The following is a 15,128-nucleotide window of genomic DNA, read 5'->3' on the forward strand; positions in this document are numbered from 1 at the left end:
TTGGTTGCCTGGGACTCAGCTTAAAAAGCTTTGCAGCCACATGATACAAATTCCTGGGCTTGCAAGGTCAAAGTTGTACAGGAAAATTTGTGGTGGTGACTTTTATCCAGTATTTGTCCTGGTGCTTTTGAGATCATCTGTCTGTTCCACTTTGGTGGCTTGCCTGATCTGTCTTCCAGGAACTATCTAGAAAAGCCTTGCTGCTGCTCTGTTCCAGCTGCCAGCAATCACAATTCCTAGATGTAACCATCTCCTACTTGGTTTATATATCTCAGTTTATTACAATCAGTGGACTGCTAAATTCCTTTCATGCTTCCACACAGTGTCATTTAAACATTATTTTGATTGGTTTGCTGTCCATATTTGTTAATTACAGGTCATATAATTCTCCAATGCATATTATTAGCTTTGTAGATGGAAATATGCTTTAGTCTTAATTCAGCAGAGTACCTAAGTATGTACGTAAATGTTTTGCTTAAAAGAATAAACATCAGCATGACAGTAAGCAGTCTGATGAATCACAGTTTTCAGCAGCAGCTTTCATGTTTGTCCATTCCTGGATTTTTCCGACGGTTCAAAATGTTGCTTGAAATACCATTTTTATGTTTGTTAAATACTTGGCATGGCCTTTTTATTCTCTCTCCAACCAGGATAAACGCAAGTGCGAATGTAAAAATAACTACATTGGTGATGGGCTGAACTGCTCTGAGATGCAACTTCCTGTTGACCGCTGTATGCAAGACAACGGGCAGTGCCATCCTGATGCTGACTGTGCCGATCTCCACTTCCAAGGTCAGGACAGCACACTCTTGAACGCACATGCACACACACAACACAGTGGCCCTTAAGCCTTGGTTGTTCAGCTGGATCAATCCATGTAACCATCCTTGTCCCTGTGACACCACACTGAAGTCAGTGGGCCTGGTCTGGATTCATGCAGCTGTAAGCTCACTCAGTCCTCTACCTAAATCCTCTTGAAACTATGAGATTTAAGCACGATTAAAGTTAGAACATGTGCTTAAATACTTTGCAATACTGGCTTTATGAAGCAACAAATGAAGGCATTCCAGGTAGAAATATTACCCCCAAGGGACCACTTTGTGCTAACTACATTTCATAAAATTCACCAGTAGTTCTTATGGCAAAGATCACTCTGTACCCAGAAACAGAAATCCAATCAGGAAGAGCTGGTTCTTCTCTTTCTTTGCAGATACTACGGCTGGAGTTTTCCATTTACGGTCCCCACAAGGGCAGTACAAAATGACTTATGAGAAGGCAAAAGAGGCCTGCGCCAATGAATCAGCCACCATAGCTACATATAATCAGCTGCTGTATGCTCAGAAGGTGATGTAGCAGGAGGAAATCCCCTCAAGTGGATGTAGCCACAGTGTAAATGGCGAGGGAGGAGAGAGGGGGAGGCTGTGTGTTAATAGCTTCATTTTCCTCTCCCTTCCTTATCCCCCTGCCTGGGGTATGTTTGGCTGGGAGCCCAGTTCTTAGACCGTTTATCAGCTGTGCAAAAGTCGAATGATCAGTGATGTGTAGCTCAGTTTGGAAGCTAATTGCTATTAAGATAGACAGTGAGAATGAGGGGCCCAAGTCGAATCCTCAGGTAGGACAGAGAGCACTGAGAGAAACTCAGAGAGGTTCCAGAAAATTAAAACAGAAACACAGCAATGCAGCACTGGGTATCAGAATATGGTTTCTTTTTTTCACCACCTACAAAGCACAGAGTAAATCAGAGAGGATTCTCTACTGTAGTAACATCACTTGGACTATTCCTGCTGTGCCGAATGCCTGGAAAGATCTTACTTGCCTTCATTTCTCCCTCCCAATTTTATTTCCATGGTAAGCATTCCAAAGTGTTAATTTGTTAGCCTTAAGCAGTGGCCCAAAAACTGGAAATACCTGTGAGAAAATACTGCTGACTTGGTTTCCTGCCTGCTCACACTGCACTGAAAGCAGTTGCCAAATTCTTGTTTTCAGTGATAGAGGGTAAGATGGTAAGTGTTAAAGAGTGTTTTCATAGGGGTTTTAATTGTAAGTACTTCTTAAAGAAATGTACACTACAGAATTAGGCTTACATTTTTCTTTTTCCTTTACATAAGGTTCCCAAAATGCTGTTAACTTAACATAGTCATTTCCATTTTATTTTTTCTGAATGTGTTATAGATAACACATGGTTGATGTCAGTGAGATCAGCATCACACCTTGGGTTTGTAAAACTTGTTTTTAAAAGAGTAGGTCAGCCTGACTGTCTCTTTCTGGCTCATTCCCATCTGTGGAGGGAAGAAAGAAGCCCACAGTTTAGAGAGACACTTTAAACAAAATGAGAGGCTGAGGCAGGGCCTGCATGTACACCTCCTTCTGTGGTATATAGGCCTGAACCAAACCCCGTATCTCCTCTGCTTCTTGAGAAGGTTCAAATCCCAGCTGGAACTGTGCATCTCAGGCACCCCTGTAGCGTAAATATATCCCTCAAAGCAGCAAAGTCGGCAGTAGGGGTTGGCTCCAGTATTCCTGAGTATTTTGTTTCTATGTTTACCTGATTTGTCAGCAATTTTCATGTTGACAAAGGAAGGGATTTCACATCCCCATTTGGCTTTTACAAACATATGTTATGCTTAGCTCTGATCCTGCCCTAGCTTTGAGCTCAGGGAAGCTTTTCCTGGGAAAGGCTCCCTTTGCCTGTATGGGGAGCCACTGACTTTTGGAGGGGCCTCACACCTTTCCGCAGCCCCTCAGCACACAGCAGGCTGCAGGATGGCCGGCCAGAGGGCCAGCACAAACCTATGGATCTCAGACCCTCAGAAATAGGACTAGTGAGGTGGGTGCTGCATAAGCATGGTGGGGTGAGCTGCTGTCTTCATCTACAGCTTGGCCACTGAGCTCTTTCCTCTGTATTTTTAACCTTATCGTTGTGCTGGTTTCAGGCAAGATACCACCTTTGTGCAGCTGGCTGGCTAGACAGCGAAAGAGTTGGCTATCCTACTGCCTTCTCCTCCCCAAACTGTGGAGCTGGATACGTTGGAATAGTTGACTATGGGAAAAGAGTCAACCTGAGCGAAACCTGGGATGTTTTCTGCTACAGAGAAAAAGGTAACAGAGCCCTTCAGTATGCCACTGTGGTCAAAAGACAGCAGCAACCTGGTTTTCAATATCTTTGGTCAGCCTCAGAGACTGCCAGCTAGCATTGTAAAAGATTCTGCATCTTTTTAACTTATAAAAATAAATAAAGCCATCTGTTGACTGGCAAGTCATTCTTCAGAGCAGTCTAAAACCGTCCCACCTCTCTTTGCTCACTTGGTTATCTCTGCTTGTACCTTCCAGAGGTGAACTGCACCTGCAAGACAGGCTACGTGGGGGACGGCTTCTCCTGCAGTGGGAATTTGCTGCAAGTACTGATGTCTTTCCCAACGCTGACAAACTTCTTGTCGGTATGGCCTATAAGTCACACATATTGTTTGGAAGGATGAACAGAGTGAAGCAGGTGCTATAATGTTGTAACCTGGTTATAAGCCCATCTCTGCCTTGCTAGCACAGCACATGTCAAGTTGTTACTGTTCTTCTCAAACTGTAAGAGAGAGGAAATACAAATAAAAAAAATACACCAGCAAAGCAAGGTGAAATGGTCTAACTCTGGACCATTTAAATCATAACTTAGTCACTATTTTTAATTACTTGTTCCAAAAAGGTTTCAGGTTTGTAAAAACTCATTTGGAAATGAAATGTTACTGCAGCTTTAGATTAAAATGGATTCTGTGCTCAACTGTTATTGGGACGCTGCTGGCTTTTTAAATGTCACAGTGGCTTTTTGTAATTTTATCAAATTGCTATTGGGGAAAGGCAAAGCATTAAAATGCTCCCTTTCTTGCTGATACTCAGAAGGACATATACATGTGCTCATGCAAGTAGCCTCACAGAGAAGAAGGGCCCAACTTCTATAATTCAAGTTAAGATATAATTGTCAAATCAGCAGCTAAAACTATATTTCAAATACAAACTTCTCCCTTAATGTCACTCCAAAGTTACTTCACAGCTAGTAACAGAAAGTTTCTCTGTCATTATTTGTATGGTATCCTTTCACCTGTCATCGCAGCTCACAATTGCCCTCTGTTAAAGCTGAATTTTGTTTCTGTCTAGGAAATCATGGCTTACTCTAACAGCTCTAGGAAAGGGAGAGATTTCCTGCAGTACCTCACAGACCTGTCAGTTCGTGCCACTCTCTTTGCCCCAAATGACAGCGGGTTAACGGAAAATGAGGTGAGGCGCTTTTTTTTAAAAAAAAAAAAAAGCTCTTTTCCTTCCTTATGTTAGTAACACTTTTTTAAACAGCCATTCAGGGTTCCTATACTCCTGATGAAATCTTAATTTTAAAAAATCTTACCTAATAAGACATGACTTCTGTGTATCACCACATGGTTTAAACTGTGCTCTTCAAATGGGTGAGTTTGTTTTATCCTTTTCTCTTCTGCAGTCAGGAATATAAAATTAGAGTGTTTGAGTCACTACAGTGAATTTTCCATACAGAGGTTTTAGTTACCAGATAAAGGTGTCTGTCTGAGATGAAGTCTGCTCCGAGTTATTGTTTCCAGAAAGCTCTGCATGACTTTGGTATTTCTTATAAATACATTAAAGGAGTCTGTTCCTGGCTTCATTTGCATGCTTATCCGTTTCCTCCCTTGAATCAAATGTTGCCTCAAACAGCTAAGGTGCAACTCCAGCTACTGAGGGAAATGAGGCTAGCATTTCTCCTCGGGAACCAGCTCTCCCAGAGCAATGAACCTGTCAAATGGAAGTTTGGGCATTTAATGGAAGTGACCTGCAAGTGATTTCTCTTCACATGGGTTTATGTCCTGGTTTGCATCTTCAAGCTGTTTTGAGTATCTCTGAGACTCATCACTTCATATGTCATCATCCAGAAATAAAATCCTTTATCCAGCTAGAATAAAGGTTTTGTCTGCTGCACACAGTACGTGGAAGCAAAGAGAGACAGGGGAGCCCAGTGTTAGTATACAGATTTCCCAAGAGCCTCTATCTCATATTTCACTTGCTGCAGCATCAATAGCAAAAAATGGTCACAGGCACTTAGTTTAGCAGCAAAGGTGGTAAATTAATGAAACTGGTTAATGTTCCTTGTATTTCACTCTCATTTTTAGACACTTTCTGGGCGAGATATTGAGTATCATTTATCTAATGCAAGCTTAATGTTTTATGAAGACTTGACCAATGGAACCACTCTTCTAACACGATTAGGGGAAAAACTCTTAATAACAGACAGCAGAGGCCATGAATACCAAGCCCTCACAAATGAACAGGTACTTTTTTTAATAAATCTTCCACTGAGACACTGAGTTCAGAGGTTAATATTCTTGAGGCAGATAAGGGGAGCTGGGGTTTCTGATGCCAGCTGGCAAACAGCTAAGTGCAAAGCTCTGACCTGCAGAATTTGGAGGAAACTGTTCAGGTGGCATGCAGGAATCGCAGCATGGTGGGAGACAGCCTTGACTCCTGGACTGGCAAGACTATGGAAGATGGCAGTGGGACAGGAGGAAAGATGAGGGCAGCAGCTTATCATTAAAGAAAGCTGTTGGCATTTTTGTGAAGTTTCTTAATAACTTTCTAGGAGAGGGAAGAAAGACACCAGAGTTGCCTTGTTCAGATCAAAAGCAGACAAAACACAGGTTTGCATTATTTATTGCTATTTAAAATTTAAAAAAAAGCAAAAATTCACATCCTTTTTTGCAAAGGGGGTGTGCCCTTTAATATTTTAGGGGAAAACATCCTCTTAAATCACTCCAATTTTCATTTGTAATTAAAAAATGCTCACTGCCCAAGCATTTCAAATGCTATGGCAGCAGCCCATTGAGACTGAGTTTGGGACTCTGCTGTGGGTGATGTTATATAGCTGAACATGAAAAGAAGAAATCCTGTTTCTACAGGCTTGCAGTTAAAATATGCTCTAGAGCATGGCACTTGAACCAAGGAAATTTGAAATATTTTTAAATCCACCCTATACTCCAACCTAGTAATCACATTAATGAAGTACACCCTCAAGAGATCAGTTGTGCCACCCCAAGGCTAACCTGTATCACTCATTAGCAAGCTAGAAGCTCTTTTTGGTCACTTTGCTCTCTTAAGGAGAACCTCTTCCAACTCAGAAAAAATCCCTGGTGTTCCCTTACTTTCGTCAAAAGCTGTCAAGGGGAGAATTTTTAGTTCCTCTAATCAGCTAAATCCATGCTGATGACACCACTTTTATACCTCTGTTTAAAAATCACTACAATAAAATTAGTGTTCCTCGAGTGCTGCGGGAAGAGTGGCACTAGTGAGCGTTTGCTGAACACGGCCGTCCTCCTCATGCTCTGTCTACGAGAAGAGTCAAGCTGCAGTAACGCTAACCAGGGCACCAGCATAAAAAGGCAAGTCGCCTTCCAAGCACACTCCAGCCAGCCAAGCACTTACCTTTTCCGCAGCACCAGGTAACAGCCCCACATGCGTTCCCTGCGCCATGAAAAGGGGCAGCAGAAGTAACGGAGATCAGGTCACAGCATGACCCCGACCATCCTCTACAGTGCCACTGAGCCTGTCCCTCTGTAAGCACAGAAAGTCACTTTGTGTGCTCGCAGCAAACCAGGCATTGCACAGGAACAAACAAGATCGTGCACCATATTTGGACTTTAAAAGATAAATGCTTCATATTCAAAACAGCATTTCAGGGAGAGCTAGAGAGACACAAAGGCTCTAAGCTTCAGACCTCAGCCACACTCAGCACATATTGGGCCCCAGGCACAGGGGAGAGAGCTGGCAGCAGCTCCCTGTTCTGCTTGCCAAGGGGAAGCCATTTTGCAAGGATGCAATGTAAAGCAAAGCTTGCAAGAGCAAAGACTGCACATGAACCCTTCCTCCCAAAATGCAGAGTTGGGCTAGAGAGGCTTAGAACTGGCACAAGGCAGTCAAAGGCTCCCACTATCAGTAGTGTTTAGAGAAATGGTGGGATAGCAATATGACTGATCCTGTCTTCTCACATCCTGATGAGCCACCAAATGGGACTAGCTTAACCTGCCAACTCACTAACTGTAGACCACCAAATAAACTATGGGTAGCAGTTTTCCACCACCGTGTCCCAGCTCTCAAGGATAAGCAATGTCTGTGCAAGTGGTGTCCTCAGCATAGAAAGTGGACATTGACTGGAGGAAGACAACTACACAACCTCGCTTGAGGGAACAGCATGGAGGCAAGCTGCAGTCTGTCTGGCACTTATCATCTATGTACAGGAGTAATGGCACTCGTAAGCAGAGACCAGCAATTGCACAAACATTGCAAAAATGTCTTGCCAAAATGAAAGGACAAAAATGTTTGAAGGCAATATACAGGTAATGATGATGGCTCCTTCCTGTACAGGACAGCCTTGACAAACCTGGGACCATCCTAGGCTGATGTCCATTGAGACAGCTGTATAATCCCACAAGAGATTTTTCTTCTATGAATCAGTAACAGTCATGGGGAAAATAAGCTTAAATTGTATTCCACTCTCAAAGGAAGGAGGGTCAAAGCTCAGTTCTCACTGTTCTTTCTCCTGGTAGAACGAGATCAGATTTGTGGATGGAAGTGCTATTGTCGAGTGGGATATAATTGCTTCCAATGGGATAATCCATGTCATTTCAGAGCCTTTAAAGGCTCCCCCAGCACCTGTAAGTATATGTTGATTGGGGGAGGGCAGGGAGGTTATATAATTTCAAAGCCACTGCTAACTTTTGCAAATTCCCAGTTTTGCTCCCCTATATACAGTTTCAGGTTAACAAGCTCCTTTTTAAAAGAATGTAGAAGTTGAGAACAAGGTACTGGTGAAGGTTGTTCAGAATGTTTCTGTCAGAAAAAAATGATGGGAACAACTTGTTCATTTTTCAATAGAATCACTTAGGCTATCTTCCCACTCAAAGCTTTATAAAGCTCTATTTCAGTTCTTCCAAAATGCTCATTCATTCAAGGTCCTAAGGAAAAGTTTTCACTCTTGGTTTTTCATTCATTCCTATCCAAAACAAGAAGGTGTTTTGAAAACGGGGGGGGAATGCATGAATTCCTGCAATGTTCCTAGTTATCCAGTTATCTCACACCCTAGACCTAAGACCAACCAAACCAAACCAAACCAAACCACTTGTGACAAAACAGCGCAGTTTAGAAAGGGTGCCCTCCTTTCAATGCAGGCAAGCAGAGTTAGCAGTTGCATTGCTTTAACCTGGAGTTAAAATGGTACAGGCTCCAGCAGTGTGGATATTTCACACTAGCAAAGTTTACTGCTTTGCTTGAAAGAGAGGAAAACATTTCCTCCAGCCACAGAGCAACTTCACAAAAATGATTTCTGTCTCCCTTGGGAAAAGGGCATAGTGAGCAGCTGCATCTCTGTGTTTCCCTACAAAGCATTTTCCTTAATGAAGCGTTCAGGTCTGCAGGGGTAACACTACCCAGCTCAGTTCCAACTAGGCAACTCAATTCACAGCCCAACACGGGCTCGATATCACCCTTGCAAAAACGCCCACCATTTAATTTGAAGAATTTTCCCTTGGGAATCCTTCAGCCGCCATCCAAGGAATTAATTCTGATCCTTCTCTCCACATGCTAGAGGGGTCTCGTTCCTATTTATGGCCTGTCTATCCCAGCTCTGATTTAGGAAGTGACTTGACTTGCCACCTCCTTGGTCCACAGGATTAATTCTACTGCTACCATATTTCTCGCATGCGTTTTGTTCTGAGCAACCATTTCTACATTACAAACTGATCTGCTAGTTCCTAGAAGCTCAGTAATATCCCCACATAAATTTGGTTCACAAAAATCCCTTACGTCCTACAAGCCCGAGAAGTAGGAAATGGTGCACTTGGATAACAGTGTAAATTACAGCCTGAAAAAAGGATTCAAAATTATAGGCAATTTCTGTCAGTCTATAGCAGCATGATACTGCATCTTTTTTTAATACCTTTCAAACACTAGAGGGCAACTAAACCTTTTTCAGTATTTAGCTGTCAAGCTGCATCATGTAAATTGCTTTGTTTTCTAAGAAAACAAATGCAGAAGGCATATTATTAGTTAGGACAATAATGGGATTATTTTTGCCAGGGTAAATTTAATAATTTGTTTTCTAAGCAGTAGGCCCCGGAGCTAAGACTTCACATGGAAAAGCAAAAGTAATTGCATACGAAGCTCTTCCCCATCACAGATCCCTCTTTGCTTCCAGAATTATCAGCAAAAAGCAGTCCTTTGGGTAGCTTGCATCCCAAGTGTCTGAGTGGCCTGGTGTCCCTCAAAAACAAAACTATCCTCACCTCAAAATGGTCAGTCACCTTGATGATATCAAGTGATATCACTATCACAGAGATGCAGGAGGCAAACCAAAGCCAGAATTTGGGGGTGTTTTTCCCCTTTAGATTAAATCCAGATTAAGTGTAAGTTTCTCTCAGTTCTTCATATTTAATCCAAACTGTATAATATATAGCTTATAGTTTAGTATAGTATAGTTTATTCTAGATATTTAGATATCTAGATTTATTCTAGATATTGCAAATAACCACTTGAATTGGCACTTATCTTCACCTGCTTGACTGCAGAATGATTTCGAGGTAAAGGCATGGTATATCTCGGGACATAACGATCTACAGAAGGCCAGTCCTGGACCACTTGCGCAGAGCCCAGCCCTGGCCACCCTCCATCTAGGCTGGCAGTCAGTCTAACGAAAAGGGTGATGGGCCACATCTCAGAGGCGGTTTGATTTAAGCCCTGCTAGGCAGGACTCAGAGCATGGCATATCTTCCAAAAACAGGCAATAACACAAAAATCTCCCCAGCACACAAAGTGGTGGGTAATAAGCTTGAACCCGCAAGGAGGCTGTAGGGTTTGTAACAAAGATTTTTAAAGCTGCTTGAGGGAATTTGGTATCTACATTTCCTCTGCAGGCCAATGAGATTTCAGTTTCATCTTAGCCTCTAGAGCTTCTTTGAGAATCTGACCAGAAAAGATCACTTAGGCATGTTTTGTGAATAAGGTGAAGCTATACTAGAATAAGTGTCCAATACACAGTTTAAAAAATAAAATAAAAAAAAATCTAGTTTGTAATTATCAAAAGGCTATATTCAACTGTCTCTAGGGATGATGTACCAGGAAACCCAAACAGAAAAGCAGTTCAGGACTAAGGCAGTATCTCGAAGAGACACTTCATGGGCTCAGGTGCTGGAAGGCAACCAGTGCTCATCACCCTGTAACTCACCCTCTCTCTGTGCTTCCAGGCTTCTCTTCATGCTGGTTCTGGGAGAGGAATATTCTTTGGCATCTTTCTGGTTATTGGAATTGTGGCTTTTATTGGATATTCTTACCTCAGATTCAAGAAGAAAGACACGGGCTTCCAGCATTTCAAGGTAGGAGGCAGACAAGAATGCAAAGCAGAGGGTCAACACTTCCCAAACACACTGCACTTCACAAACTCACAGGTTCCAGTTTCTAAAGGCTCCATGTATTTTATTAAGTCAGCAAATATTCCTGAATGCTTCACGCTTGAAATGTTCAGATTAAAACATGGAGAAAATGGGATGACACCCAAGGGAAAGGCTCGCACACTTCTCTTGGGCACTGGCTTATATTTGCCTACTGCAAGCCAGGACTTCCCCATCCAGGGTGCCTTAACTGCTCCTGCTCTCACAGACACACTTCCAACACCAAGGGCTGTCCAAAAGCTTGTAACAAAACAGCACCAATGCAGAAGTCTTTGTTTCACCAAAAGATCAGCTTTAGGGAAGCAGGTGGTTTCAACCACAAAGTGAACCTGTTTTCTTTTCCTCCACCATTGCACTGCTAATAGGTTTGCTCCTCTGGAGGAGGAGACATTTGATAGAAAGCAGGCCAGATTCAAAGTCTAGCAAACTGAAGTGTCCATCAGGACTCAAATGTGCAAGTTTTTATACTGATATACTCTCACGCTTGTTTTCTCTCTCTGTGCCTAGATCAGATATTAGTAGAGTCAGCTAACCTTATTAGCCTGACATAGCATCTTCATGATGGGAAACAAGCCAGCAACAACAAAGCCACTCAGCCAGGAGATGAGGAGGGACAACAAAAATAGTGTGTTACAAAAAAACACAATCAATCCAAAAGAAAGTCTGCCTGGAAGCAACCAGAAATCCCTCCCTATTCTAGCTCCTACATAACTTGGGCATTGTCTTCTAGAAATGAAAGAGGAGCTGTGAGCCAAGTGGAAACACTTGTATTTTTACGTAGCATCAGTGGGAGAGCTCAGGAACAACTAGTTACCTTTTATGGTAGGCACAATGCCAATGCAACTCTTCCTCTCCCATTTTTAGCTGTGGCTTAAAAACAATGAAGGAGAAAAAAGGTACCAGTGTTAAATGATCTGGTTAAGATAATACAACAACACAGAACACAGTTCAAACCTGGAGACAGCGTGATTTAGATGAAAAAGCCAGTTCATTCACAACGCTGCGTGCAGCAGTCAGTAGTAAAGCTTAAGTGCCCCACTTAATGCACTGTAGCAGGAGGATGGATTTTAAGCAGGTTTGTGTGATTTTATGTAGTCAAAAGATGACACTGACGTAACATCACTGGACAAGTCACAGCCTTCAAATATCACCAACCCCTCATACGAAAGTTCTTCTGCACTGACTCCACCAGAACCTACTTATGATCCTTTCTCAGTAAGTGTTCATTTTGATTTGAAATTGAGACATGAGTGTAAAATCATGGTAAGAGGGAATGACTTTATAAAAGGAAAGTGTCTAGTTGAAAGTTGGGAAGATGTTTATGTTCCAGGCTTTCCTATCTCACCACTGCTAGGAATGGCATAGCTCTACCTGTAGCAAAAATGAGGCTAGAGGCTACAGCTCTATCTCAAGTAATAAATAATGAAGCTTGTAGCCTACCTTCAAATCTTTTCTTTCATCCTTCAAGCAGATCTGAATGAAATAGCACTTCAAATGCTGCTGGGTGCCAGTCACTTGTCTATGCAAACACTTTTCAAAGGCTTTAAAATTTGTTTTTACTTCTGCAAACGCAGAACTGAATGTCATGACAGCATTCTGCAGAGAGTCTGAACTGCAATGGGAAAAGTGGGAAAGGGAGGGAAAGAGTCCAAGTAAAACGAGAATATCTGGATAGCTTTGATGGTCTCATTTGGGAAGAACCTCACGCAGATGCAGAGTCTAAAAAACATAATAAGCCTTCTGAATACACTGAAAAGCCTTTTTTGGTGCACAAATGGCACATGCAAACTCTGCTCTCTGTATAGACAAACTGGTCAAAAAGTGAATTTTGTTTCTTGAACAATATTTTGAAGTCTGATTTTTTTCTTCTTCTATTTTATAGGATTCAGATGACCAGCAGCTTGTGATGAGTGGTCCTCACGATCAGAATTGAAGTCTGAATTTGGAATTAGTCAATTATGAAACACATTTCTATTTACACTTACTGTGAACAAATAGCACCTACACATTTCATAGAACAAGATCTCGTCACAAATTAAAAACCAAAACAAAAGAGCATGACTTGGTTTAAGATGCAGTCTATAGATTTCACAATGTTACTAACTTCAGAAGTGTTGGCTGTATCTAAGAAATATCCACTATGAGTACCAAATGCAAAATTAAGTCCCAACTAATCCACCCAGAAGCGAGCAGAAACTTATTTCTCTGCCAAAAGCATAAGACTTTCACTAGCATACTATTTTACAGCTCTTCTGTACAAAATTTAAAATGGCCTCAAACACACTGGGGTGCTAACTTGGCAAATATCCTAAATTTACTAGTGCTGTGGCTCTATACCTTCATTTTGGCTTGGCTACACCTACAACTGGATAGCATGAAACAGAATGTGTTAATTAGCACTAGTGACCTGTATTTTTAAGTTGGGGGGGGGGGTTAGTACTTTTCTTTTTTGGTAAGAATTCCAGCAATAGAAAATGCAAACATCCTATTTGTTTTATTTGCCTGCCCTGGCTTTTCTGTCCTTCCTCCAACTTCACTGTGTTTTGTTTACATCTCAAATGACTGTACAATGGGAAATAGTAATGGCATTAGCAAGAAAAATAGATCATATGAATGTATGAAAAAAAAAAAAATCAACTCTCACTTGAGACCTTTTTTGGAAAAGTGGACAATGAAGAAGTATGTACCTCCCCACTTCATTCACGTTCAGTTTTTTCACCTGGGAGGAGCAAAAGCTACCTATTTGTTTAAGTACCGTATTGCTGCCAAGCATGTTAGCACTGCCTTTCAACCAATACGCAGCAATAGCTGCTGCTATTTTCACTATGCTAGTAAAGTGAATCAAACTTGAGTTTGATTCTCTTTCATTTCCTCCTCTCAAAGCCCGAACATCACAGCAAATTGTGAGAACGCTATAGAGACCACAAAACAGCAAGAAGAGAAAGATTTTATAGCTGGCAGCAATGTTCACGTTTCATACACTTCTGGTGTTTACTGGTGAGGGGGAGAGGGGGTATCATTGTAAAAAAGCCTAAGTTCCCTCTAAATATATCCCCAGGATGCCTCATATCGGAATAAGGTATATAGGCAAACCTGCAAATCACACAAAGCCAGCATTGTTGATGCAGCTGTCAAGCACAGCAAGGCAATTTAATGAGAAAATACAACCAAATGACAGAGAGAGACTGATGACATTTCCCTAACTCCTCCCCTTCCCCCTCCACAAAATGCCTTTTTAGTTTTACTTGAAGACACTAAAATTTAGAAAATGAACACGCGCTTACATGCACACATATATTTAGGGGAGTTTTCCCCATAGAATTTTGCAATTAATACAACTCTTGCTCTCCCCTTCTCCCAAATCACCCACAGAAATTAAGGCTCATAAGGACCAGGTGATGAAGTCCAAGCATTTATTTTTGTAATAATCATTAAATATTTTTATCAGAAAAAAGTTTCAACAGTTCATTAAACTTTTCTTTTACTGACAAACTATTGTCTTCTGAGTTTTTGGTAGAACAGGGGAAGAAAAAAAAACCCCAACTTTTCCTTACTCTGGTGTTCAAATGAAATATACCCCCAAAATTAATATAAAGAGACACTGTCCTTTAAACATGCTCAAAAATCCATCTGAAGTCAGTAAGATATTACAGTACTTAATGCAGACAGCAGAGATGTACAGCTCAACTTCAACATTACAAAAAAGCCAAAACATTTTTAAAAGTTAAAGTAAGAAGAGTATTCTATCACTGAAAAATAAATAAGAATACACTTTAAAATTCTCACTTAAATTCATATTGTATATAATCTTCTTAAGGAACAATCTTCCAATAACTGAATTTTTCATGCAATGTTGTTTATTTCAAGAGATCATGCAATATAAGCAAGATTTTACTTCAGCTAGCTGTTGTCACACAGCTTTGTACAGTGATCAACCATAAATTCTGACTGATTTATAAGTTAAGATAAAGGAGAGGAGAGAGAAGGAAATCATCTTGAAACAAAACGTATAGTACATGGATAGTATCATCCAACCCAATTAAACCGTCCTGCTTAACACAGGAAAAGTAGGCAAACGAACCAACTCCTAGCCAGATTTAAGGGAACAAACATCACAGACCTATAATCAACAAAACATTATCAAATTCAATAATGCACTGCTGTGTGACACAGTACTACTAATTGCTGGTAGTAAGATGAAGAATGTAGAGGGATTTTTTTTACTTTGTTTTTGACCAGTGCATTGAGATCTCTGGAGCATGAAAGGTGCTACCCACAGTAACACCAAGTTCTGTCCTAGCTGAGCACTAGGATGAAGAACTGAAGGCAAAACAGGGACATTTCCAGCCCCAAATTTCAGCTTACAGAACAGCCAGGCATTTTCAAGTTATGCTAAATACTTCTTGCACAGTCCCACCAACAACTCCCCTGATAAAGCCAGACAAACTTCTTGCAAAATTTTATCTTCCCCCCTCCCCAGCAAAGCAGCAGGACTGTCAGATGAACTTACTCATTTCAAGTATGTTCATCTGTTTAAATAGACACACACACGCGCGCGCGCACTTTGGCAGTGTTGCATGTCAGGTTTGAACTAGGATTGCAAGAAAACCACAAAAACAAGCTATGATCACCTTGGAGGACTTGAGA

General features: G+C 41.3%; 2 protein-coding genes across 4 annotated transcripts in view; one reads left to right on the forward strand and one right to left on the reverse strand.

Moving 5' to 3' along the window:
• STAB2 (stabilin 2) overlaps positions 1–12,962 on the forward strand; it is a 97,601-nt gene extending 84,639 nt beyond the window's left edge. For all 3 annotated transcript variants that reach the window (XM_026056772.1, XM_026056770.1, XM_026056771.1), the window contains 10 exons: positions 651–792; positions 1,211–1,344; positions 2,934–3,099; positions 3,331–3,437; positions 4,144–4,263; positions 5,160–5,318; positions 7,587–7,694; positions 10,278–10,406; positions 11,577–11,696; positions 12,364–12,962. In XM_026056772.1, the coding sequence (XP_025912557.1) occupies positions 651–792; positions 1,211–1,344; positions 2,934–3,099; positions 3,331–3,437; positions 4,144–4,263; positions 5,160–5,318; positions 7,587–7,694; positions 10,278–10,406; positions 11,577–11,696; positions 12,364–12,414 (1,236 nt within the window). In that variant the 3' untranslated portion in view covers positions 12,415–12,962. The remainder of the gene's footprint in view (positions 1–650; positions 793–1,210; positions 1,345–2,933; positions 3,100–3,330; positions 3,438–4,143; positions 4,264–5,159; positions 5,319–7,586; positions 7,695–10,277; positions 10,407–11,576; positions 11,697–12,363) is intronic.
• Positions 3,501–15,128, reverse strand: part of NT5DC3 (5'-nucleotidase domain containing 3) — a 33,795-nt gene continuing 22,167 nt past the window's right edge. Inside the window, exons 15-16 of the mRNA XM_026056773.1 lie at positions 4,388–4,471; positions 3,501–3,574 (exon numbers count right to left, since the gene is read on the reverse strand). Of these exons, the coding sequence (XP_025912558.1) occupies positions 3,570–3,574; positions 4,388–4,471 (89 nt within the window). The 3' untranslated portion in view covers positions 3,501–3,569. The remainder of the gene's footprint in view (positions 3,575–4,387; positions 4,472–15,128) is intronic.

This window comes from Apteryx rowi, unplaced genomic scaffold, assembly GCF_003343035.1.
Source record: "Apteryx rowi isolate R43461 unplaced genomic scaffold, aptRow1 scaffold_133, whole genome shotgun sequence".
Lineage (NCBI taxonomy): Eukaryota > Metazoa > Chordata > Aves > Apterygiformes > Apterygidae > Apteryx > Apteryx rowi.